Here is a 25608-nt window from a genome sequence, read left to right as displayed (position 1 = left end):
GGATGCTACAGATCAGGTTTATTCACAAAGTTTGGTTTTTTTCATATGCTTTACAATTTGTGTTACAGCTAGTGGAAGGTAGAGGAATATGAGATTACCAAGTCTCACTATTTTATCAGTGTGGCTTGCAGATATAATAGGAGCTACAGCTATTTTAAATGGTGGGAGGGAAGACTGGGAGGAGAGGCTGTGAAACAGACTTAATTCTGTTTACTTATGCTAGGGCTTTTTTATGTCATTAATCTTTTAAAATCATGAATGGAGCAGGTAAACACAGTTCCTCTTTTCTGTGGTTCTGGTAGTTGTTGGATTCTTCTCTTTGAAGAAATATTTCTTGTCTTACTGTATAAATAAAGAAATCATTTGGCACAACCGCTAATCAACATGTAGGTAGTGTGCTGCTAATCTGACACCTGTACCATATCCCTAGAAGATTGTGTGATTCACTGTAAAGCTAATTTAGCTTCTTGTTTCTCTGGAAGCAATTTCTGGGGGTGTGAAGGTATTGCCTGTAATTTTTCTGCTTTTTTTTCTTTCTTTTTTTTACAAAGCTATCGTCCTCTGACTGAGTAGCTCTGGTTCCCACACAGGATCTAGATCACAGGATTTCTTGTTTCTGGATACAAGGGAGCATTGTCAATTGAGAACACTGCTTGTCAGGTTCAAGTGTGTTACTTCTTCATACTAAGAAAATACAAAGAAGGCACAATTCTCACTTGTTCTGTTTTTTCTTTTCCTTGTCACCATTGTATTATTCAGTTGGTCTTTCCTAAATAAGTGTTTTCTGCAGTGCACGCAGTTGTCCTGGCATTTTTCTCTCTAGACCTCAGAGTCCTGTCCAGAAAATTAACTGGCAGTACTTAATAGGAGTATTTCTCCTATCAAGGTCAGCTAGATAATGCTTTTCTCCCATATGGAACAGTGGTACTGCCCAGAATGTGTGTGTGCTTCTCTAGCATACACTCTTTGAGAAGGTGTTCACTCTGCTAATGATGGGGAGGGAATGAAGTCATTGAACACTTCTCTAATATAACAGTACCCAAATGTTCATCTCTGGCATCTCCATGGATTTCAGAAGTCAGTAGACTGTCCAAACAGAACATATACCAAACCTTTACTTGCCTTACAGCTAGTGCCTGCAACTGCAGCACTTTGGGAGGTGAGGAGTCTTTTCCCCTTGTGTAGCACCAATCCTTTTATAACCTGATGACCTGAGTATTGGACGAGGGAAAGGCTGTGGATATTGTCTATCTGGACCTCCAAAAGGCATTTGACACGGTTCCCCATAGAACTCTCATTAAAAACCCGGCTGCTTATGGCCTGGATGAGCACACGATCTGTTGGACCAAGCACTGGCTGGACAGTCGGGTCCAAAGAGTGGTGGTCAATGGAGTCAAATCCAGCTGGGGCCAGTCACAAGTGGTGTTCCTCAGGGCTCAGTGTTGGGACCGTTTCTGTTTAACATCTTTGTTGATGATCTTGATAAGGACATAGAGTGTATTATCAGTAAGTTTGCAGATGACACCAAGCTAGCTGGGAGTGTTGATCTGCATGAGGATAGGGAGGCTCTACAGAGAGACTTAGATAGATTGGATCGTTGGGCTGATGTTAATGGTCTGGACTTCAACAAGGCCAAGTGCCGGGTCCTGCACTTGGACCACAACAACCCCATGCAACGCTACAGGCTTGGAGAAGTGTGGCTGGAAAGTGTCTGGCAGAAAAGGAACTGAGGGTTCTAATGGACAAAGGGCTGAATATGAGCCAGCAGTGTGCCCAGGTGGCCAAGAAAGCCAATGGCATCCTAGCTTGTATTAGGAAGGGATGAGGTTAGGAAGGCTAAAGCCCTGATAGAATTAAATCTGGCCAGGGACATCAAGGGCAATGAGAAGAGCTTCTATAGGTATGTTGATGATAAAAGGAAGACTGGGGAAAATGTGGGCCGTTTCCGGAAGGAAATGGGAGACCTGGTTACCCAGGATATAGAGAAGGCTGAGGTACTCAATGACTTTTTTGCCTCAGTCTTCACTGGCAAGAGCTCAAGCCACACCACCCAAGTTGCAGAAGGCAAAGGCAGGAACTGGGAGAAGGAAGAACCACCCCCAGTTGGAGTAGACCAGTTTTGAGACCATGTAAGGAACCTGGAAGTGGATCTTGGGGTTCTGAAGGAACTGGTAGATGAAGTTGCAAAACTGCTTTTGATCATATTTGAAAAGTCATGACTGTCTGGTGAAGTTCTCACTGACTGGAAAATGGGAAATATAACCCTCATTTTTAAAAAGGGAAAAAAGAATACCTGGGGAACTACAGGCCAGTCAGTCTTACCTCTATGCCTGGAAAAATTGTGGAGCAGATCCTCCTGAAAGTTGTGCCAAGGTTCATGAAAAATAAGAAGGTGGTTGGTGACCACCAGCATGGTTTTTCCAAGATCAAATGGTGCCTGACAAATTTGGTAGCCTTCTGTGACAGGGTTACAGAGTTGGTGGATAAGGGAAGAGCAACTGATGTCATCTGCTTGGATATGTGCAAAGCATTTCACACAGTCCTCCATGACATCCTTGTCTCTAAATTGGAGAGATGTGGACTTGATGGATGGACCACTCAGTGGATAAGGAATTGGCAGGATGGTCACACTCAAAGAGTTGCGGTCAACAGCTGGATGTCCAGGTGGAGATCAGTGATGAGTGGTTTTCCTTGGGACCAGTGCTGCTGAACATCTTGGTTGGCAGTGTGGACAGTGGGATTGAGTGCAACTTGAAGAAGTTTGCTGATGACATGAAGCTGTGTGGTTGACATACTGGAGCGAAGGGATACCGTCCAGAGGGACCTGGGGAGGTGGGCCCATGCAAAGCACATGAAGTTCAAAAAGGCCAAGTGCAAGGTTCTGTGCATGAGTCAAGGCAATCCAAAGCACAGTTACAGGTTGGGCAGAGAATGGTTTGAGAACAGCCTTGGGAAGAAGGACTCAGGAGTGGTAGTAGATGAGAAGCTCAATATGAGCTGGCAATTTGTCCTTGCAGACCAGAAAGCCAACAGTGTCCTGGGCTCCATCAAAAGAAATATGGCCAGCAGGTCAAGGGAGGTGATTCTCCCTTTCTACTCCATTCTGGTGAGACCCTGTCTGGAGTACTATGTCCAGTTCTAGAGCCCCCAATATAAGAAGAATATGGAGCTGTTGAAACAAGTTCAGAAGAGGGCCACGAAGATGGTCAGATGGCTGGAGCACCTCTCCTGTGAAAAAAAGCTCAGAGAATTGGGGCTGTTCAGCCTGGAAAGAAAACAACCCTTCATGGAGACCTTATAGCAGCCTACTAGTACCTGAAGGGAGCCTACAGGAAAGCGGGGAGGGACATTTTACAGTGATAGTGATAGGACAAAGGGTAAAGGTTTCAAACTGAAAGAAGGTGGATTTAGATTAGATAGCATGAAGAAATACTTCACTGTGAGGGTGGTGAAACACTGGAACAGTTTCCCCAGGGAAATTGTGGCTCCTCCCTCCCTGGAAGTGTTCAAGGTCAGGTTTGTTGGGGCTCTGAGCAACCTGGTCTAGTGGAAAGTGTCCTTGCCCATGCAGGGGTGTTGGAACTAGATGGTCTTTGAGATCCCTTCCAACCTTAATGATTCTATGAAAAGCTGCTTCCACATTGTGAAGCTACTGTGGACAGTACACACTCTGAAGTTAGTGGCCTCATACCTTCAGAATAGCATAATACTGGAGAAATATGAGAAGACATCTTTGTTGGAGAAGGTGCATCTTTACATAACCTTGTTTCTTCATGTAGCAATTTTTTTTCCCCCTTGATCTAGTAATTCCTTTAATCTACTTCTGTGATTGTTCTGTTGGAAGACATATTGGGCAAAGAGGGCCCTCAGCATTAGGGAAATGTTTGAAGTATGTTCTCCTTGTTTGCAGAAACGGTGGAAGGAGCTCTCTAAGGAGGACCAAGCGCCAACTTCTGAGCAGTCTCCTCCACACCCAACCAAAATAACCATGGAGAAGTACAATGGGAACAGCATAGCCCTGGAGAGCAAAGATCATATGGAGAAAATAAATGCTGACCTGTCCACTAAAGTTCAAGATATCGCAGGTGAAAACATCGAAAGGTAGGCAAAATGAGGAAACTGTGTAAAAGACAGGTACACACTTAAAAGGCTGAGTATGCTTTTTTTATAAGAAACCTTCAAGATCTTTTTTTCAGTAGAGGGAAAGGATAGGTAGTATTTGACTGTCTGATTTGTCTTTTAAAATGTAACTTCAGTTATTCCGTGTGTTAAAAGTTTTACGGTTTAAAGGTCAAGAAAACACAGATAACTCTTAAGTGAGGCAGCTACACCTCATGCTTGGAAGTCTTTTCCCACAGACAGACTGTGAACTCTGTTGTACAGTGTGAATTGCATCCCAAAAGTGCCTACTATAATCTGATACTGATTTTTAAATACAGTGCTAACTTTCTTGCATGGTGACTGAAATTGTATCATTGGAGCCATATGTTACCCTATTAATTCATGCTAAATTTAGTGCTATTAATAGATTTCTGTTATTTAGCTGTGTCACCTGAATTTGATTTTGTCAAGTTTCTCTGCCTAATGAGTATTTATGCCCCAGCTGTGAACTGCTGAATAAAGAATGCTTTGTTTACATGCATATAGTGCTGCCATTTGCTTCTGGTGGGTTGGTTCACTATTGGGAGTGTGTTGGGAAGAGGTTTGTTTTAATATTCTGGTGGCCTTTTTTCCAGTTCTAAAATGTTAGGTTTACCTTTTCTTTTTCCTTCTCTTCCAGTGCTGTCCGAAAACGACTGCGAGAGGATCGAAAAGCTAATACAGCACAGAAGCTGCAGCAGATGAAGCAGAAGCTAAATGAGACTGAAAGAAAAAGAAAAAGGTGGTTATATTGGAAACCTATTCTCGCTAAGATTGGGTTTGGTACACTGATTTTAGTTGGCGCTTTTTTTTTGCTGGAAAATATATTTTCAGGAACATTCCTTGTAAGTAGACAGTAAGCCTGTCTACTTCAGCAGCTAATTTTGCTGAAAGTTAATGACTAGGGGTGTCACTTTAAGCAGTAAACTCCTTACACATGGAATGGGTACAGACTGTTACATACAATAGAGAAGTGATGTAAACTTGATTACGTGTCAACATCTCAGGACTTTCCACTGCAGGTACTTACAAAAATGAACTGCTGCCCCCCAACAGAGTTGATGTTTTTTGTTAATATGAGCAGGTACAAACTTACTGCAACTCTTTATACACTTTTAAAAATGGTATTCTACTGGATCGTAAGCAAACTCTGAACCACAGAGATTTAGCTACTGAAGGCTGCCTGGATTTAAATTTACATGCCTAACATAAGCAATAAACAGTGTTGTATCATTTACATTATTAATGCAAAGAAGTTATCCTTAAATGTGTGTAATGTGTAATGTATTAGTGACATGAACGTAAACATTTTATATTCTTACAACCTAGGATAAATATATTTTATAATTGCATATTTAATCTTTTTGTAGTTCACTGTACTTTTAAAAGCTCAGTTTGTACAAATTTCTGATCAAAAATAATTTGATTTTGAAACTAAATGTAATTATAATTTGTGCATGAAAATAATAGTGCAACCATTCCCCATATTTTGACTCTCAAATTTATGATGTGAGCAGCTAGGGGTCTGATGAAGCACTTACCCATTTCTACTCTGTTAATTTGCATTCCTTATTTATTTTTTTGTAGTTGTCATTATTTAAGTGAGACTTGGAAAATTTGATATATTTTTTTTTAAGGCTTTTGAGAATTTAGCCCCCCTGAAAAGCATACTGTTCAGTTGATTAATGTATTCAGACTTCAGCTAGTGTTTGAAGGCCAACATTGTTAAAGTTCTGACATTCCATTAAATGTGAATCATTGTTTTGTGTGTCTATAGATTTTGGTTGCTAGAAAGAGTAAAATTCATTCCTCAGTAATAGGTGTAGAAAGCAAATCAAAGGAAACTATAGTTTGACTTCCTAGGGTGGTATTAATAGGAAACATGTTGGTAGTATTCTCCCATAACCAGTATATTCAGCTGTGTAAACCACTTCACAAAGTCTAGAATTGCTTTTCAGGTTCCCCAGCACTGTATCAAAGAGGCATGACTTAAAACACTTAATGACCAATACTATGAGAATACCTACGCTGCAGTCGCTTTAAAGTTAAAGAGCAGTCCCTTTCCATTAGTTAAACAATAGCACTTTTTAAACAGTCAATACAAATCACTTTCTGTCATTTCTGTCTTTAAATTCTCTTTCAATGCAGAGACTGTATGTGGCTTTATGTAGCTTGCTGTCAGCCAAGTTCAGGCCTGGTTTTTATTTATTCAAGTATTGCCTTGTTGGGTGACTTCAGAGAAGTCGTGTTTTCTCTCTTCATTTTTCTAGCTTGATTGTTTTATGTTGGGTGTTTGGGTTTGGTGGAATTTCTCCCGCCCCCCCCCCACCCCCCCCCTTTGGTCCTTTTGTAAAGTACTGATTGGATTGACTGCTGAAAAATACTAAAAGAGCTACATAATAATTTTGCTCCTTCTCCAAAGGAATTAACTTGAAAGGTTTCCAGTGCACACAAGCTTAGTAGTAGCATACCAGGCATGGGGCCCAAATAGTCTGACGTTTACTACGCAAAGCTAAGTTGAGTTTACTCTTTTAAATTCTCGTTTCACAATAGCTAATACTATTTTGGACTGCACTGTTTATATAGTAAACAAATGCTTAAGGATTCAGACAAGCAAAACAAGTGTAGTTTCTTGGAACATACGGTTCTGAATTTGGGAAATGGTGTGTTAGTAAATGAGTACAATTTGTCCTGTGGCTGGTCCCGAACGCCTGGGTCCTCCCCCGAACTCCTGGGTCCCCCCTGAACCTCTTAACCCCCCCCTTTGGTCCTTTTGTAAAGTACTGATTGGATTGACTGCTGAAAAATACTAAAAGAGCTACATAATAATTTTGCTCCTTCTCCAAAGGAATTAACTTGAAAGGTTTCCAGTGCACACAAGCTTAGTAGTAGCATACCAGGCATGGGGCCCAAATAGTCTGACGTTTACTACGCAAAGCTAAGTTGAGTTTACTCTTTTAAATTCTCGTTTCACAATAGCTAATACTATTTTGGACTGCACTGTTTATATAGTAAACAAATGCTTAAGGATTCAGACAAGCAAAACAAGTGTAGTTTCTTGGAACATACGGTTCTGAATTTGGGAAATGGTGTGTTAGTAAATGAGTACAATTTGTCCTGTGGCTTTACTAACCAACTATGCAGCTCTAATAGCGAAATGATTTACTGATGGCTGTGACTCAGTACAGGCAGGCAGCTTATGTATTTAAGACATTTCATAATAGTTACTGTGGCAAAAGATTTTAAGTTGGGAAGACAGGTTTTTCTGTGTCAGCTATAACTGATAGTAGGCGTAGATGTATGTGCCTTATAAAAGATACTATAGTTGTGAAAAAACACATGAAATGTAATTGAATGCTTTTATAACAGAAATATTCCAGATTCTATGCTAAATACTTCAACTAAGGAAAAGGTGCAGGCAAAACCTTCACTGAGCACACACTATCAATTATGGCCTTTCTGTTTGCATGAGAAAGATTTCCTGGGCCACCAGTATCCTACACTGAGCTCTAACTGTGGCTTGTAAACTTGTCACTTGTATCTCTTCCTGATTCCATTTTCTAAATCCTGGCTTTTTTGATCTCTTAATCCTGAGCAGGCATTCTTACTTTCTGGGTGGGACAGGGCAGGAGCTTACCATCTTACATCATCTTGCACTTCTTGATGAAATAAAGCAGGACTTGCACATGCAACAGTTGATCTGTAAAAATTTGGTTTGGTTCCATGATCATATCTGTTGAGAATCTTAACTGTTAAGAATTTAAGTACTATGAACCAATACAAGTTTTCAACAAAATTACTTTGTACAGTGAATTATCCATGACAGTACAGGTGTGAGCAGGGACACTAAGCATTAGATCCCTTAGTACATTCTAGGAGATAATTTGGATAAAACTCTATTTTGCATCAGTCAGTAATCCTTAACCACCAACATCTGGAAAAAGCTAGTTCTCTTTTCTGCAAGCTGAGTCCATGTGATAATTTGTTATACTGCAAGATTAAACTTGCAGCAGTTTTACACAACTTGGATGTTAAGTAAGAACAGACACAGGTCAAAATGAGGAACTGTTGATCCCAGTGACCTTTGTTGTAGGAAATGCTTGAAGAAAGAGTAAAACTGAAGGATGTGCCTTCTGACCCCTCTCCTGCCCACTCCCCCCAAGTTCTGACAAGCTTCTGGCTGGTCCTGTGCTGCTTCTAAAATGCTGTTGCACTCGATTCAAAGTGGTGGTGTGTTGGGTTTTGTCCCTCTGTTCTGGAAATATATCGGTCAAAATATTTGATGCATAGTGGACTCCCTTGAACTTGATTAAGCCATGTTTGACTCTGAGATGAACACTTCTGTACAAATTGTGCACGTTTTTATTTAAAAAATCACCAACCAACATTTGGACCTCTGTTTCGAAGGGTTTGCAGATTTGGAATTAGTCCTTTAGGTTTTCTGCTTATGTTGATCTTTGTGCAGGGGCAGTCCACTTAAAGTGATGGTACATCTGTATTTTTCTTGAAATGTTACTACATTTCTTACTACATTGCTTACTAGCAAATAATTGAATTCTGTGTGGAATAGCAATTTGAAAAAAAATAAATTACATATTTATTTTATGGAAGTAAGATGCTGCAAGTGCAACTTAGCTTATTTTGTTCAGCCTTGAGTTAAATGGTTTACTGATACCAGTTTATATCCCACTGAAAAGGGAAGCCGTGTAAATGTGTATGCATGTATGTGTGGTTGGCTTGTGCGGGCAATTTAAAAAGCCTGGATAGCTTTAAGTTTCATGAATGTTAACCAGATTGTTTAGTTTGCTGTTTAGCGTTATAGTTAAACCTGAGTCACGTAGAGGACTCCACAAGAAACTAAATAAACGAAGACAAAAGAGAGAGTCTTCTGCATGGCCAAGTGGCTTCAGTCAGAGGATGAAATTTGTAAAGTTGACATAACACACAGTAGTCTTCCTGGGCTTTTTTGTTTTCCCCCAGAGTTTTAGGTCAGTCTTTCATTTTTATGTATGAAAAATAAATGTGTTGAAAATTTCGTCTCTGTCTGAGTCTTTATTTAAATTGGAAGGATAAATACTTGGAAGAGGTTTTTTTATTCTGTCTTAACTGGTCAAAGTTATCGCTTGCAGAATTTACAAGTGTTTTATTTGTACTAGCTTGGATATTTGGTGCTGTAAACACCAAGATCTTTTCTGAGTTCCTCAAAGTAGAGCCTCCCCTTCCCCAAGAGGAAAATGTCCAGTGTTGGAATGTGTTCCTCACTGCAAGAAACCTTTGCCTAGAAACACCTGTTTTCATGCTGCTGTGTCAGAACTGACCTACAGAGCCATGAGAGGTGGTGTTAGTGTGGTGAGATGCAGCCTTCTGTAGTCCCACTAAGGCCCCAGAAGTCTTCTGCAGTGCTTGTCTTTAAGTGCATGAGTAAGTGGTTTGCTGTACTTGAAGCTCTCCAGCAATTATGTGCCTTATACTCCGGTATGGAAATACCTTCTGAAAAAGCTTTCCACGAGTTCTTGCTACAGACAAGCAATAGTCAGTAGTTGCTACAGGGAACGCGTGAGAAGCTGGTTGGTGTTTATAGTGAGTTACAAACCCACTGTCTGTTCTTATTTCTTTTTCTTCTTTTTTTTTTTAATCCCTACTGTGTACTGAATCGGTGACTTTCTTCTGCATTGTATGTCGCAGGCCGAGACTGACTGACACCTAAGCCTTCAAGACTTGTGAATATTCTGCAGCTATAAACTGCAAATTATTGACATGCAAAGCGAGACATGAGCCCCTCTTCGGGAACAAAAAGTGAGGTCTGTTAAGTACCAAGAAGACCTCAGTTATCTGTTTACAGCGTAAACTGCAGCGAGGGGATGAAGACCACCAGCAGCGTGCTACTTTGCAAAACAAAATAATTTGCCATCTTGTGTTTTTATAATGCCTGTATTAATGTAGAAAGATGTAAAAGAAATAAATTAGGAAATATTTTGTTTTGTACTGCCATTCTTATTGTATTTTTATACTTTTTGGCAGCATTAAATATTTTTTTAAATGGACAATATGCTCTTGTGTGCGCATTATGTTAGGGAGAAACTGTTAAGAGCTTGTTTTGCAGAAGAAGAAATGTTTTGCCTTAAGGTTTCCTGGTAGCCTGTCTTAACTGGAAAGTGGCAAAATGGTTAGAATGTGTTTAAGCAAGTATTTTCAGTAATGTTAAGTACTGTAGTTTGAGCTAGGAGGAACTCTTGCACATTTCTTTTGTAATACACCACTAATAATATGATTTTATTAATCTGACCAGTTGGTTTGGTAATCCTGATGTTTACTATGAAATATGCACAAAATGTTCACAGGCACTTTGTGAAGGGGAAGTGTTTTGTTGGTGGTGGTTTAAAGGGAGCAAAGATGGGAAATCTTGCTACCCACAGCCATATACAATTAATGGGAGCTGAGAGCCAGATGCAAAGTGCACGAAGTGAACGGTGTCTTTAATTAAATGGGTTTTGCGTTGTGCCATCACGGTGTTGTACGTATGATGTTTTACTTGATGTCTCTTGTCAGTGTTCTTTGGGAAACAAACTGAACAGCTGCATTGGAAAAGGATAAAGTGGAATCTGGCTTGAAAGAGTTCTTCTAATGGACTCAGCAGGGTTTCCAGCTCTGTACTTCCTGTAGCAGAGCTGAGCTAAGTTCTGCGCTTGCTGATGATCTTTGACAGTTTCAGATTTAATTAAAAACTCAAACCTATATTTAATACAACTGTTTAAACTAGTATATGATGGGGTTTTATATGTAATTTGTATGTCACATTTTTTTAATGGGTTTTTGTACAAATCATACAGGTGCTGAAAGCGTGGAAGAGGAGGAAAATCTAGGCCAGCTAAGGTTCTAAAATAAGCAGCAATCTAAAATCTTAACAGAACTTGGTTTCGAGACTCGTACATAAAAGCCAGTATGCTCAGAGTTGTGTTTAACTTGAAGGTGAATCAGGGGAATACTTAATGCCATTGCTTGAGCTAAATATGTGCTTGACACTGCCTTGAAATGGTCTGAATCACCAGAGTCTAGTTTGTCTAAGTATTTTTAATTTCTTTAGGTGATTAGTATTGTTCCTCACCTATATTGGAGAAGAATACAACATCACAACTTGATTCAGCTGTCATTTTCAAGTTGGTGCAGGTGTGAGACCAGTAGTATTTATAATGAAAGATCAAGGTCTGCCAAAACCACTGCAATAAACCTGTTGTTGAGTTCAGGAAATGGAGTCTGTTTATACCTTTTGATATGGCTTTGGATACAGCTTTTAGCCATTCATGCTTTTTGCCTTAAGCTGTGATTCTCTTTTTCATTAGTTTTGTCATACTTGATTGTGAGTAAGCACATGTATGATTACTGACAATGTGCACGTGCTTCATTATTTTACCTGCTGCTATCATAGGTAACTACCAAATATGCAATTAACTTGGTTTATCTCATGGGGTGTGGAAGGCTGAATGTACTTTGGCCCTTGTTGCACAGTGGACTCTTCTAATCAATATGCTAATTTCCTTTCTTTTGAAGTTTTGTAAATTACTTCCCTCTGCTGAGCTGCTGCACTAAACTTGATGTCAGGCTAACTTCGTAATAGGCAAAGGGGACAAAGAGAGAGTAGTTCCAAAACCAGAGCTTTGTCAGGTTCGGCTTTGTGTCAGCAGAAGTCTTGGCTCACTGGCCCAGACCCTCCAACATGTGTATGTCTTTTATTATCTCAACTCGGTCATTCTCACTGCCACCTACTTTGACATAGGCTGTAAGTTCAATATCTACATGCCCAGGTCAGCATGCAGGCCTGGAGTGTAGTTGCTAAACACACATTCCCAGTAGGCACTAGTTAGGGAAGGAGGGGAGGAAAAAAGTTAAACCTGAGAGTCTTCACCCGTCAGCACAGAGCCTGTCTGCCACCTTGCTCACACCAGTGATTAACTCCTGTTCTTGGGCCGAGTTCCTATATTGCAGGACAGCACCTGCCTCCCCAAAGGATTGCAGCAACCTTCAGGTTTCTGTATGACAGACCAGTTGGACCCTGTGAAGAAGTTTGTCACACAGCAGTTGGCCTGTGTTGGGAATAAAGAGAAAACCACACATGCTCCCTTCTGCCATCTGCCTCATAGCAATTTATGCCCTTGTCTCAATTTTTTAGTCTAGTTAGATTTCCAGCTAGTTTTAGGCCTATCAGACTTGCCTTGTTCTTCATACAGCCTTTTGTCTGCATCCTCTGGCTACAATCACCTGTTCACTTGCCAGCCTAGTAATTAATTTCCTTAATTTCCTATTAAAGAAATGCTTAAAAATATTATTACTTCCCCCTTTCCAATCCTAGAACTACACCATCTCTCATCCATGACCTGCCATCACCTTCTAGTAGGTTCTCCATTGCTGTCCCCCTGGCAGGCACATTGTTTGAACTTGTTGCTGGTAAAACACAGTTTCTTGAGTTTGGAACAGTACAGGCTTTGCTTCCTTCCCATTCACCTGAGTATACCTCACATGGAATCCTTTTTTTTCTGTTCTTTTCTGTTAGCAACACAAGCTGCATTGTATTTGGAGAGGAATCCAAGAGGAATTGCCACCAGTGTTGAAAGCTCATCGCTGCTTCCCTGTTTTCTTGTACTTGCCGTTCTCTGCTCCGTGTTAAGTTTCCAGTTATAAAAATAAGCTTTGTTGCTTTTCTTTTCTTACTTATAGCACTTGAAGCTTCAGTGCATTTTTTATGTTTATATAAAACACGTTTCTGTCTCAACACCTTGCTCTATTAATGAATTTTTAACCTCCTAGAAGCTCCCTGTAAATGTGTTTCTTTGAAAGTGTTTCCAGTTGTGGAAAAGGTCCCTGAACGCAGCCATCCTGCCTCCCTCATGTGGGTTTTGGGTAAGTGCTTGGTAGTTGCAGTCATAATGTCAGACACCACCATTTAGATCCTGATTTTTATTATTTTAAAGAATGAGCACCATTCTGGGGAATCGTAACATTTTGTGTGTGTGTGCCATGGGGCTTACTGTTTTTTCACAAGGTATTAAAAAAATAAAGTTTGTGGCCTTTCTGGAATGGTTAAGGCTTCCTCCTTAGTAAGTAGTTTATAAGCCAAGAATGAGGCTTTTCTGCAGCATAGCCATCAACTGTGTATTGCTTGTTCCTAATTTGAAGATGGAGCTGTGGAGTCATTTTAACAACCACGAATCTCTGACAAATATAAGTCAAGGACTCTTGCTGATTAAAACCACCAGTCCAACAAACAGAAGTAGCATGCAAACTGCCTACAGGATGCAGTAGTTTACCCCTGTTCTGAGGGTCTGTGCACTCCAGGGAGAGACTGCAGGCCACACTGTAACCCAGAAAGCAGACCAGCTCAGGAGATGAGAAGGCTGATGCAGTTCTGAACATGGCACTCATCATAACTTCAGAGTGTGGAGAATTTTAGAAGAGCTCCAAGTGATAAAATCATAAGAACTTCAAGCCTTTTAACTGCTCACAGATACTAGATTTCTTGCATCCTACTTGTTAATAGCTGAAAAGAGATGCCAGTAGTGGAAAACTGCTCATGACCAGCATGGATATAAATGTCAGTCGGTCCAGTGAGTAAGAGCAGAGAATAAGATTTAAAAAAAAAAAAAAAAAAAAAAAAAAAAATTCCCTGTTTTTCTCACAAATTTATTGCAAGATTTTGGTGAACAGGTTAATTAGCTGTTAAATACCTTGGGGAAAAGGGGGCAGGAAAGCTACCCTAGCTACTGCTAGTTAACTATATGATGGCATTTCTAGGTTAAAATACATTTAAATGCTACTTTTTCTTCTTTTTTTCTCCTTAGGCATCTTGCTGTTATAATTAGGAGCTTACCTGATGCCTTCACATGTGATGTATTCTCTTGGAGCACAAACAGATTTTCTTCGCATGTAGAACTACAGAAGGAAGAGCAGGTGGCAGGGCTGGGTCTGCCCTGAAACCAACGTTTCAGTCCCAGTTCCCGTTGCCCTCTGATGCTACTTTTTCTTCTTTTTTTCTCCTTAGGCATCTTGCTGTTATAATTAGGAGCTTACCTGATGCCTTCACATGTGATGTATTCTCTTGGAGCACAAACAGATTTTCTTCGCATGTAGAACTACAGAAGGAAGAGCAGGTGGCAGGGCTGGGTCTGCCCTGAAACCAACGTTTCAGTCCCAGTTCCCGTTGCCCTCTGCAGCAGGCTGTCAGTGCAGCACCTGGCCTCCTGCCTGCCCTGCCTCTGAGCACACAAATCAGGAGGGATTCCCGGCACGTCCCTATTTAGAAACAGTTGGAGAGTGTTAAAAAATCTTGGTTGGCTTGTCCTCTTAAGATATTTGCAACCTAAGTATTGGTTTAGCCAAAATGACGACGATAAAAAATTACTATGTCTAAGCTACTTGAGGGATTGTTTTTTTGATAAATTGTACCTTTTATCTTTTAAGGAAGGAAAATACAACTCCCATGCTTCAGAAAAATGTGGAATGCTTCCTTAGTGTTGCTTCAGAAGCTGTTTTTCCTCCTGGAGCTTTTATCACTGCTTCTCCTTGTTCCAAGCTGTACTAATTTTGATAGAAGTTTAATTTATTATCACACTTGCTATGATTTTTATTAATGTAGTTTTGCCATTCAATACCTTCTCAAGTGTAGCTTCCCAAATGCTGCTGGGCATACATCAGATTGCATCCTGAGTAATACAATCGATCAATACAACTATTTCCCACCTGGTTAACTTTCTGTGGATACCCAAGCAACACTGCTTATTGCCCAGATAAGGTTTTGCCCTTCAGATTTTTTTAATTGATAATTTAAAACCCACACAAATTGGACTTCAGTATGTCAAATTTTTTAGTACCGTGTATATTTTAGAGCTGCACGATACATTCTGCATCTTGAACAAAGCTGTGTGCCCATGTCAAACAGCTGCAGCGAACCCTCCTTGGCTGTGTTATGTCTATGTCTCAAGGTACTGAAACACCAAGGCTCTATGCAAATGAGCTCCTTACAATGCAAAGCATGTGCTCTGCACATTGGTTGCAGTACTGAGCATCACCTTGAATGCCAGGTTGCAGATGGCAGAGACATTGAAGAAGTTCTCTGCGGCATGGTTGAAGTTCACAGCTGCTAGAATAATGGCACTAGTGAATAGCTCTAAATGAAGCAGTTAATTTGATCCCAAAGGAACTAAGTAGTTAAACAGAGCTAACTAAATAAAGCTAATACCATCACCTTATAAAAAAAGTACCTCAACAAAACAAAACCCTAATAAACTTAATCTTGTACTGGTTGGTAATACCTTTTTTCCCCCCACACCAACACCATATGACAGTTGAGAAAGCCTCATGAAGCATGTTCAGTGCATACATAACCCTTTGCAAATAGCTGTGTGCATTGCATAAGCACTGTGCAAGCTGTGGCTGGAGATTTGGCTCTTGGGTGGCTGCTGTTCAGTACCTTGGGAGTTGGAGTAGCACAAGGCTGCAGTTACCTGAGCCCTGCACAACTGCAGGGATGTTCCCATGCTCATCTGGTAGAAGGACCCGTGCTAAGGCAATGCAGAGGTAGGTTTCCAACCTTTTCTTTCTGAAGACTGGTTTTTACCTCCAGAAAGCTTCAGGAAGGTAGAGCTGATTTAATCAGCCATCTCCATCACATTGGGACCCCAACAGAACTCCAGAAGTTAAATATTCTGCCCCTTTTAAAAACCACCTTTCTTTGTGGCAGCCATCAGTTCGAAGTATTCTTCTTGCTCACATCCATCCACTCCTCTAAAAAAGCCCAACCAGAGTTTATGTTCCAAGATGAGTGTGTTTAAACTGCTCGGCTGTTCTTTCTTGACCTATTCTATAGTATGTCAGCAAAGCCCCAGCTCAAACCAAACATGATCATTAGACCATGCAGAGGTATCAGTGCACAGAAGGGAGAACTGAGTATTGCCTACAGCTTCATTCTAAGGTTGGCTTCTGATTTTACTGGTAAATCTGATATACCCTGCTGACTTTCAGGTCTGAAGCTGAAACCAGGACCATGATCAGCTTCAACTTCTGACTTAGAAGGTCAGATTCTAATCAAGGAAAATGAATACTCGCTTCCAGATTCAGCAGTGCGTAAGATCAAGCAAGCAGTTCATGTGATTTACACAGGCCTCTGTGCTTGAAGTTCAGAAGCACTCCAAGTATTTATTGGTTCAAGGCAGAAGTTTCCAACCAGCCTGGCAGATTCAGCTTTCTAAACTAACCTACAGCAGCCAAGTACACTCTTGTAACTGTTACCAAATCTCTCTGTGCTCAGTACTTTCCACTTAAACGTGATGTATTACATTCACAGAGAAGCTGAGAATCCATCACAGTGAAGAATAACATCAGAAAAATATTTAGGTTATTAGTCCTTTTTTAAAAATGCAAAATTTGAATAAACAGTATTTGTAAGCACAAAATATCAGCATTGATGTAAGTACATGGAGCTGTTGGAGCAAGGCCAGAGGAAGGCCATGAAGATGGTCAGAGGGCTGGAGCACCTCTGCTGCAAATGGCACAGAGAGTTGGGGCTGTTCAGCCTGGAAAAAAAACAACCCTTCATGGAGACCTTATAGCAGCCTTCTAGTACCTGAAGGGAACCTACAGGAAAGTTGGGGAGGAACATTTTACAAGGGCTTGTAGTGACAGGAAAGGGATAATGGATTAACACTGGAAGAGGGGAGATTTAGATTAGACATTAAGAGGAAATTCTTCACTGTGAGGTTGCCCATGGAAGTTATGGTTGTCCCATCCCTGGAAGTATTCAGGGCCAGGTTGGATGGGGCTTTGAGTGACGTGCTCTAGTGGGAGGTGGTCCTTCCCATGTGGGGGGGTTTGAACTAGATGATTTTTAAGGTCCCTCCCAACCCAAACTGTTCTGCGATTCTGTGGTTCCTAAATACTTTAAATCTACTAATGGCTCATATTTTACTCCATAAAATGTAGCAACTTCATGAGATACAGTAGCTTTGTGCATTACTACTATAAACATGAGCTTATTAATATAAACAAAGGATTACTTTACACTTCTAGCATGGTGTTTAGTGTTAAAAAGCATTGATGTTAGTTCAAGTCAAACCTTTAAAAAACAAAAAAGCACTGCAGATGTAATCAGGTACTCACAAAGCCTTTCTAGTTCCAGTGCCAGTAGCAGTTTGTGCTCACATTGTTATTATACACGTTTGTGACTGACTCAAACACAATACTTGAGACTGCCTGCATTTTAAGATGTTCTTTGAAGGTATTAGGACACACAATTATATGAAGCATTTTCTCCACACATCAGTTCCCCAAGGTTGTTTGCCCTGCACCAGTTGCTCCTGCAAAGCAGACTTCAGCCTGGGAAACACTTAAATTTCTTAATGTTCCATGGGAAAAGAAAAGAAACTGAATATTCACTTGTTATATCCAACTATAGTTGAATGTAACTAATATTCAAATATTAGTCCTCTGTGACAGCTATTCGCTATGATTCACACCTCATAAGCTTTCAGAAACCCTAGATGGTGAATACCACATCCTTTGGGTGATCAGTCACATTCACTGAGTAGTTGGATTGAACTGTTTGTCTTCACCAACAGGCAAAGCTGACTGCTGAATCTTATGTCTACACCTTTAACAGATCTCTTCAGGACTGCTGTTGTTCCTTTCCTCATCATTTGTACTACTGGCATGACAATACCATAGACATACAAAATCTATTTAGCATACAAAATTCTGAAAATTATAACCTGTATATACATCATGCTTATTAATTCATAAGCTATAACTTAGAAATTTTAGACTTTGTTACTTTTAAATAAGCTCATGTGACCAGGAACTTCCAAGAGATCAAAATTTAACATGTAACCTAATAACATGACAAGTACCATTACAAACATTAAATACATAAATTAGTCCTCATGTGACTAGTGTCTCAGATGAAGCTTATTAAATGTACAGATACCAGACTGCCTATTGGGGCAATGTTTTAATTCCTTTCTATTTCAGAGCACTGTATTCATCCTCGAATCAGTCTAAGAAGGCTCATCTACCTAGAAGGCTTTATTTTTAGTACCACTGCAGCCTGTGGAAACAGAATGGAAACCACAACAGAAGCAGGCCAGAAAAGATCGACCAGGCTGTTGTATCACTTGCAGTCTCCCCAGCTGAAGCTACCACAGCAGCATGGGGGAAAGAGGGCAGAATGCATCACTTCAGATCTTCATTTACTTCACTCAGAAGATTTGGTAAAAAAAAACAAACAAAGCCAAGATCCACAGTTGACATAGAAGAGTAGGGTTTTATCTTCAAAAGAAAATCTGTGACTGCACATCACTCTCAAGTTCTCAGGTACATTAAAAAAGGTGCACTAAGGCTTTTTGATAGCAATAGCACTTAAACATAGGAAAAGTTTTTTTAAAAAATATTTTATTAGAAAAAAAGGCAACAAAAGTTATTCAATAGACAACTGTACAAAACATATTTCTTCAGTCAATTTGTGAAAGTTACCATAACTTCTTTAGCTACCCACATCTGCAAAAAGATGTTTTTCTTAAATAAAGGACTTATGTACACAACAAATTAAGCTGCTCTTGCTTGGCAATTACTATATAATTTCCTTCACCAGGGATGCTTGAGACTGCACACGACTTACAGACCTGAACTGCAAACTGATCAGAAGAGTGCAGGTGGAAGGCCGTTGCCAAAAAGTAAGCGCCAAGAACTTGGTATTTTCCATTGTGAAGAAGTATCTGTGGAATTGTTGCTCTGCAACAAAAACAGAAGAATTCTTTCAGTTCTAAATAATAATGATGGAATTCTATCTCTGGCTCATCTATTAAAATAACAAGCAGCATTTCAAGTGTCCATATCATTGTGGCATTGTTTACAGAAGAGTACTGGAAGATTGAACTTAATTAAACATTTATGCAGTCTTCCCCTACACCTTTCATACAAAGGGACCAGGGTTTAGGTTTGTTTTTTCAGATGGGGAGATTCCCAGTGAGATTTTAATAAAAATTTATCTGTAATTTGGTGTATTCTTGATGACCAAGGGCCAATATGAACAAAACTCATACAGTTCTAACTTCTCTAAAATTCAACTGAGTAACATTTGTAATGTTCCGTCCTGAAGAAAAATGAAAATAACAGATACAAAATACAAAAGCAAAAACTCTAGATCAAACAGCACTTACTTCACATTTAATTAGCTGCAGCCACTCATTAAGATAGTTAACAAGGGTAAAGGCATCAGGGATGTTGTCCCCTTCTGAGCAGAATTTCAGGAGAACTGCCATGTGGATTCCTTTTGAGCAGCTGCAACAAAAATGAGCAGGCATTTCTATTTATTTTCTGAATCCAGAATAATTATATTTATGTACTAAGAACAACAACAATCTGCATATGGCTTGTTAAAAAAAACCCAAACACAACAAAAAACCAAAATCAAACAAAAAGTAAAAATGTCTGCATATATATATATGTTTTTTGTTTTTTTTTTCACTCTGCAGACTTGCCTGGTTGCATTACCACACTTCCATGTTCTTTTTCTTAGTCTTGAATTTGCTCTTTGCTTTGTGATTCAGGAATCCTGGGCCACGGAAGAGTAACTCAGGGCTCTTTTACATACTTAGTTTGCATTTTTGTGCATTAGTGTTCATTTTGATACGATCAGTCTTCATCTTTCTGTGTATTTCAAACAGCAGTTTTGCAGGCTGTGTAGTATTACTTTACTCATAATATTCTCATTTTTTTCATTTAAATATTAAGACTGGGGGGTTTTATAGATTTTTTTTTTCCCTAAAATCTTGGGAGTTCTTTTATTTTGCATTCGTATATTGTTTCTATAATGAAGTCAGTACAAAGGTGAGCATGATATTAGTAACCTTCCTACTGTTGGATGCAACAGCGTGGATAGCTGTCAAAAACAATACCAAAAAATAATAGTGAATTTTTCACCTGACACTTAGAAAACAAACACCTTTTGCAGAGCTAACACAGTTGCACCATAATGAGCATTATGATCCAAAATTTGAAATTCAGACATGCTTTTGGCACAACTTCTAATGTTGTTACCTTTCAACAAAAACCCACACCTAATTGTTCACTGGTCCTGAAATCTTAACTCACTTTAAGTGTTCAGAATTATTTTTTTTTTTACAACTCCTGATGGAACTATTTGTCATGGAAGACAGTTTTAATTAAAGTATCACAGGCACAGAAATTTTACTATTTACAAATTGTGGTTTGCATAAAATCAGATACTATATTAATCATAATCTGAACTGTAAAAGCTTTAATATTTTCCTTTAGCCCATTCACTTTATTTTTATCGGATTTTAAGTTTATGATGCAGTATTCCCCATTTTTTCCCTTTTAATTATGGGCTTGATCTGGAAGTTCTATTCCTACAAAAAACCCTTTATTATGAGAACAGGGAGTTTTCCTGTAACAGCAGTTTAAAAGAGTTTCACCCATGTGATGAAAACAAGACTTCTGACATCTTTCTGTGCTTATCTTCACGCAACTAACCTCTCAGTAAACAGTAGCTTTGTGATGCCACCTCCAGGAATATGTAGAACTTTTTCTGTGTCATTTATTCCAGGGTAAGCTGCTACTTTTTCCATTTCTTTCCAGTTCAGCTCCTGCATAAGGCCTCCAACTGCTTTCTCAAGATCAGGTGTAAGTAGGTAGCGTAGCGGTGTTCTAGGAACAAATGAAGAATACACACAGTCTGGCAATAAAAGACACTATCGTTAATGCATGTGACAGAAAGAAGCTGAAAGCATTGAGGACCTCACACCTCCAATGAAGAATTGCAAAGACATTCCCTTCCTCCTCAAATCAAAGCTAAAAAGTAGATTGTGGCTTCAAAACAGTACAAACTACTCAACTTTCTGCCACAAATAGAACTAAGGTAGAGGCTCAAATAACTGGCAAGTACCAGATACATAAGCACACATATAGTAGCACTGCTTATGGTTGTTAGAATGATTTATGAAAAAAATGTCCTTTTCCTTCCTTCAGATAGAAGGTTAGGGTAAACTTGGTCTTCACTGTGATACAGTATTTTTAACAAGCTCCTGCTTGTTTGACAGAAGCTCCTGCTACAAATATCTGCAGACTTCAGTCAAGCCTAAGTATTGTCTGAATGCATCACCCTCACTCTTCAGTGACTCTGCTATCAGAGTTATCCTGTGGGGCTGTTGGAGGCAAGGTGTTAAATAACCACAACTTATGACTCAGACCAGATTGAATAACCATCAGTCCCTCTCATTTCTTCCCATGTTAGTTGGCCGTTCTGCAACTGTACACAAATATCTCTGGTAACTATATCTGGGACATGCACAGACCTAAACCTCCTTTAAGGCCCTAAGCGTTTAGCAGCCTGAGGTTAACAAGCAGTCTTTTGCAAAAATACTGATTTTTGGTTTTGGTTACATCACCAATCATGATTTCCTCAATCAGAAAGTAATGCTTGTTTTTTAAAGGGCTAATATCTAATAAAAATACTTCAGTCTGAGCCTTGCAGTTGTCTTCCAACAAATAAGAATCTATAACTTCCTTTAAAACAAAAAGAACAACTTAATATATTAGAGAAAACCTTCAAAATGCAGAATAATGAATAAAAGGTAAAAAACTAAATTATACTCTAATTCACTGTTAAAAATCTAATCTGAGCTGTATGTTAGCAGCTAATCCCTGACATTGCTTGCAGTCACAGAAAATTAAGAAGTTAAAACTGAGGCTCTATGCCCAACAGTACAGGCCAAGTGCAATTTACTTATATCTTATTATAAGCTCAGTACTTTCATCACTAGTAACTACCAATGTTCAGAGGCTCATCCTGTATAATACCTAATATACTATTAAAAGATTTGATGACCAGTGTACACAGCAAAGCAAAAGATCCTGCCAGAAGTACTCAGCAGAGGGAAACACCTCAGTTTGTCAAAAGTAACAGAAACGTTAATTAGGTCTTTTAATGCAAACACACCCAAGAAGTTGCTCATCATCGCGCTGGTAGGCATGGCTGCTAGACAGAATGACGACTCTGGCACACTTGCTGCTTTCCACCCAAGACAGCAGCGTTTGACAGAAGGGCCTGTACTTATTCTTTAAGCAAAGACAGAGAAAAAAAGTGAAAATATATTGTGTCCTTAAAAAAAAAGCCAGAAGCCAACAATACTAGGTGTTAGATAGAAAATTAACCACTGAGATACATTTTTCCTCATTTCTATTTAGTCTCCAACTTCAAATAGATTTTTTTAAAAGCACTGGACTACCCTGGCTACCCTGGTTGCTTACTTAATCAAAACTACAGTGTAATGATAAAACTTATCACTAAGACCATGTTAACAACAGCAGTACTACCTGTTTTGTGTGTCATTAATACCAACATAAAAAGCTTGAGAGTAAGATGGGATGGTACGACGACACAGTATTTTTCCACATTTTGAACTGCTAAAAATGGCAGTATTCTGTTTTTTTTAAATTACAGCCACTGTCCAGTTAACTAGTCATTCTAAAGCCTTTGGTGTTTTACATTATAAAGCAGTTTAAATGAATATAGAACACTATGCAATAATTATATCGGAGTGACATAAAATATTAAGCTATTACAATAAAAGAGAAACACACAAAGACAGTAAAAGTTTACAGAAAAAAAAAAGAAACAGACAAAGCCCAGACCATTTTGTGTTTTCAAGACTGCTAATATCAAAGGACCACTTATACCAAAAACCACCACCATAGGTGGGTTTTTCTGAGGCTTTGAAAAACAAAACCTCAACTCTCAGGGAATGCAGAAGTCAGTTTTTGTTACCTGAAATTGTATCAACTGCAGAGCCTGTGTAGAAAAATATTTTGCTCTTTTTCAGTCTGTTTTTTTTTTTATGAAACAAAATATTTTACAATCATAGTTCTTCTAGTTTTGTTTATTTAGTGTTAAAATTTACCTAGTCCACTTAAAGTATTTGACAGAACTATTCAAACTGAATAGTGAAGCAAGAACAATCAGTGACTATACATACCTTTATAAAAGGTGATCTGATCTGCAGAACTACAAGTTTCTTTGAAGGTAAGGAATACACTACAAGAAGAAATAAAGTTTTGTAAGAGGCAACAAATAAAGATATATGGGTTTAGAAGTCTTGAGATTTATCCCATTTACGAAACTCAGGACAATAAACCTTTTAACTATCAATTCATATAGGCAAGTGTGACAATATCCATCGTGTTAAAAATAGGTATTTTTGTGCATTGTCTTAACCAGACTTAAAGTCACTTGTAATAAATTCAAAAGATTGAATGAAGAAAAATATATGGAGATATGCCTCAGATAATCTCTTCATGCAGCTTTGCAACGATTGACAGATTATTCGGAGATGTCCATTATTTAAGAGGAAAAAAAAAATAAATAGATGAAATGCAATGATAAACAGAGGGAAGGAAGAAGAGAGGATAAATATCCTTCTACACCAGACACTCGGTTCACATTCCAGTATAAGTATGTGCATGCTTCATGTTGCTTTGGATTAAAACCAGAGAGAGATTTGGCTGCACTCTCATACAGCTGAAAATCAACATTTCCTATTAGTTCCATATGTAAAATTTATTATCCAAAATATCAAGAGCAACAGTTTCCTCTGTGAAGGGTAAACACAGTCTTACCTGTATGTTACTGAAGTTATTACTGACATCAGTTTAAACTTTGTTCACACAGGCAAACAAAAGTAAATGTAACATAATACTTGCACCTTATGCACCATTCAGTACCCACCTTCAGCATTTATACTCAGCTCCATTGAGTTATCTTCTGCTGTTGCATATGGATTATTTCCAACCATTGGCACCAGGCAATCCGTGTAGAAGTAACCAACTTTAGTCATGTTGAGTGTGGAAATCACGAGGTCTATTGCTAGCTGACCAACATTTCCCACCGACACAGCTGGCTGAAGTAAGAGAAGTTAATGATTTACAGTGTGTATTATGGACAATAGAATACGCTCTTCAAACAGTTAAAGTTTAAATTGCTTCAATTCTGGACCAACGTTATTATTACAAGTGGCTGCTCATTCTCTGACAAAGGTAACTATTTCTTAACAGATTAGTAATGCAGACATCGATCTCTGTCCAACAAAAGTTCCTGGCCACTTCTGTAAAGTTAAACAATAGCTTGGAAACTTGTCTCCTCCTTTTTTCGGATAGAGAGTAAATTAAAGCCCCTCAAACGACCACTGCGGAGATTGGCGGGCCTCAAGTGACACCTAGTGGTCATGTCGACATTGCACATTAAACCTAGAAATCTCAGACTGACCCACATATGAGTCGATTGTTTTTCGTATTTTAAGGATGAAAATACTAAGCACTGTCTTGCAGTAATCTCACGGGAATTGCAATAGGTTATCGCCAACTGGGGCAGATACTGACTTAATTTGATGACACAGAAATTCAAGAGTGTGTGTCCTTCTACAGAAAACTACTACAGGAAGACAACGGTAAATTTTCAGTTGCTTCCTTCTAATATATAAGCAAGTCCCCGTCTACGAATTGCTGCTGCCACCACCTGTGGAAACATTGAATGTGATGCGGACAAGCCCGTGGCGAAAGAGGACGTAGCAGCACTCACAGATTGCCACGACAAGCCGGGTGGTATCCAACGGCCTGCTACTCCCAAAGGAAACAGCCGGGATCTGTTTCCTGTGTCTAGTCAGCTGACGTGCCATGACTTCCCGTGCAGAGTCATGCCCGGCTGCGCAGCCCTCGATGGGCAATAACACAGTAAAGGGAATCACCACACAGGAAAAATAATGGTTTGCTACTTAGCATCCTGCACCGGCACTTCTACCCCACAATAACCGATGTAACCTCAAGTAGGTTGCACACCATGTATGAAGGTTATTAAAACACTTCCTAAACCAGTCTTAATGGGAGTTTACATAGAGCACAAATGAGGAATTTTTCGTTACAAACATACACTGCATCTAAATGAAAAATTAACCTTTTATTCCAGTGCCACCCGACAGATACTACAAATTTTGTAAGACAACATACGGCACTTCAGCCTCAGAGTGAAAGCATATAGCTGTAGCTCAGTATACAACGTCTAGTTTGACAAGAGCAGAAAACGTGGGGCTGTGGAGGGAGAAACTGACAGAAGCGGAAGATGACGCCTGAAGCTCTGCAGGAAACAGCTCTGAGAAGGACCCCTGTAAAAAGTACCCAGGGACGAACCCCGCGCAGCAGTGAGAGAGAACAAAGCCTCCCGGCCTTCCTGCCCCACAGACGCGGGCAAAGCAGGCAGACAGGCCCGCACCCGCGCCCCACAACGCCCAGGCCCCGGCCCTCCCTCCCTGCCGCCCGGGCAAGGTTCCTTCAAGCCCACCGAGAGCGGGGCGGGAGCAGCAGCGCCACTCACCATGAGCAGAGTGAAGCCTTTAAAGTCGGAGCTGGGGGGGGCGC

The 25608-nt window shown here is 39.6% G+C and overlaps 3 protein-coding genes across 3 annotated transcripts in view; 2 read left to right on the top strand and 1 right to left on the bottom strand.

Annotated features, from left to right (window-relative positions):
- PTPN2 (protein tyrosine phosphatase, non-receptor type 2) overlaps positions 1-10181 on the top strand; it is a 31140-nt gene extending 20959 nt beyond the window's left edge. Inside the window, exons 8-10 of the mRNA XM_010006878.1 lie at positions 3911-4101; positions 4781-4882; positions 9826-10181. Coding sequence (XP_010005180.1) covers positions 3911-4101; positions 4781-4882; positions 9826-9847 — 315 coding nt within the window. The 3' untranslated portion in view covers positions 9848-10181. The remainder of the gene's footprint in view (positions 1-3910; positions 4102-4780; positions 4883-9825) is intronic.
- Positions 10182-18819: 8638 nt separating this feature from the next.
- On the bottom strand, positions 18820-24035 carry PSMG2 (proteasome (prosome, macropain) assembly chaperone 2). Its single transcript, XM_010006943.1, has 6 exons — positions 23927-24035; positions 23178-23236; positions 22142-22260; positions 20677-20850; positions 19341-19461; positions 18820-18912 (listed from the first exon to the last, which is right to left on the bottom strand). Exons 1-6 carry the CDS (start codon positions 24033-24035, stop codon positions 18820-18822), a joined length of 675 nt encoding a protein of 224 aa, XP_010005245.1.
- Positions 24036-25312: 1277 nt separating this feature from the next.
- CEP76 (centrosomal protein 76kDa) overlaps positions 25313-25608 on the top strand; it is a 16255-nt gene continuing 15959 nt past the window's right edge. The window contains exons 1-2 of the mRNA XM_010006942.1: positions 25313-25364; positions 25432-25519. Coding sequence (XP_010005244.1) covers positions 25313-25364; positions 25432-25519 — 140 coding nt within the window. The remainder of the gene's footprint in view (positions 25365-25431; positions 25520-25608) is intronic.

Source organism: Chaetura pelagica, unplaced genomic scaffold (genome assembly GCF_000747805.2).
Source record: "Chaetura pelagica isolate M959 unplaced genomic scaffold, ChaPel_1.0 scaffold109, whole genome shotgun sequence".
NCBI classification, from domain to species: Eukaryota; Metazoa; Chordata; class Aves; order Apodiformes; family Apodidae; genus Chaetura; species Chaetura pelagica.
This window is presented reverse-complemented; position numbering and strand designations above follow the sequence as displayed.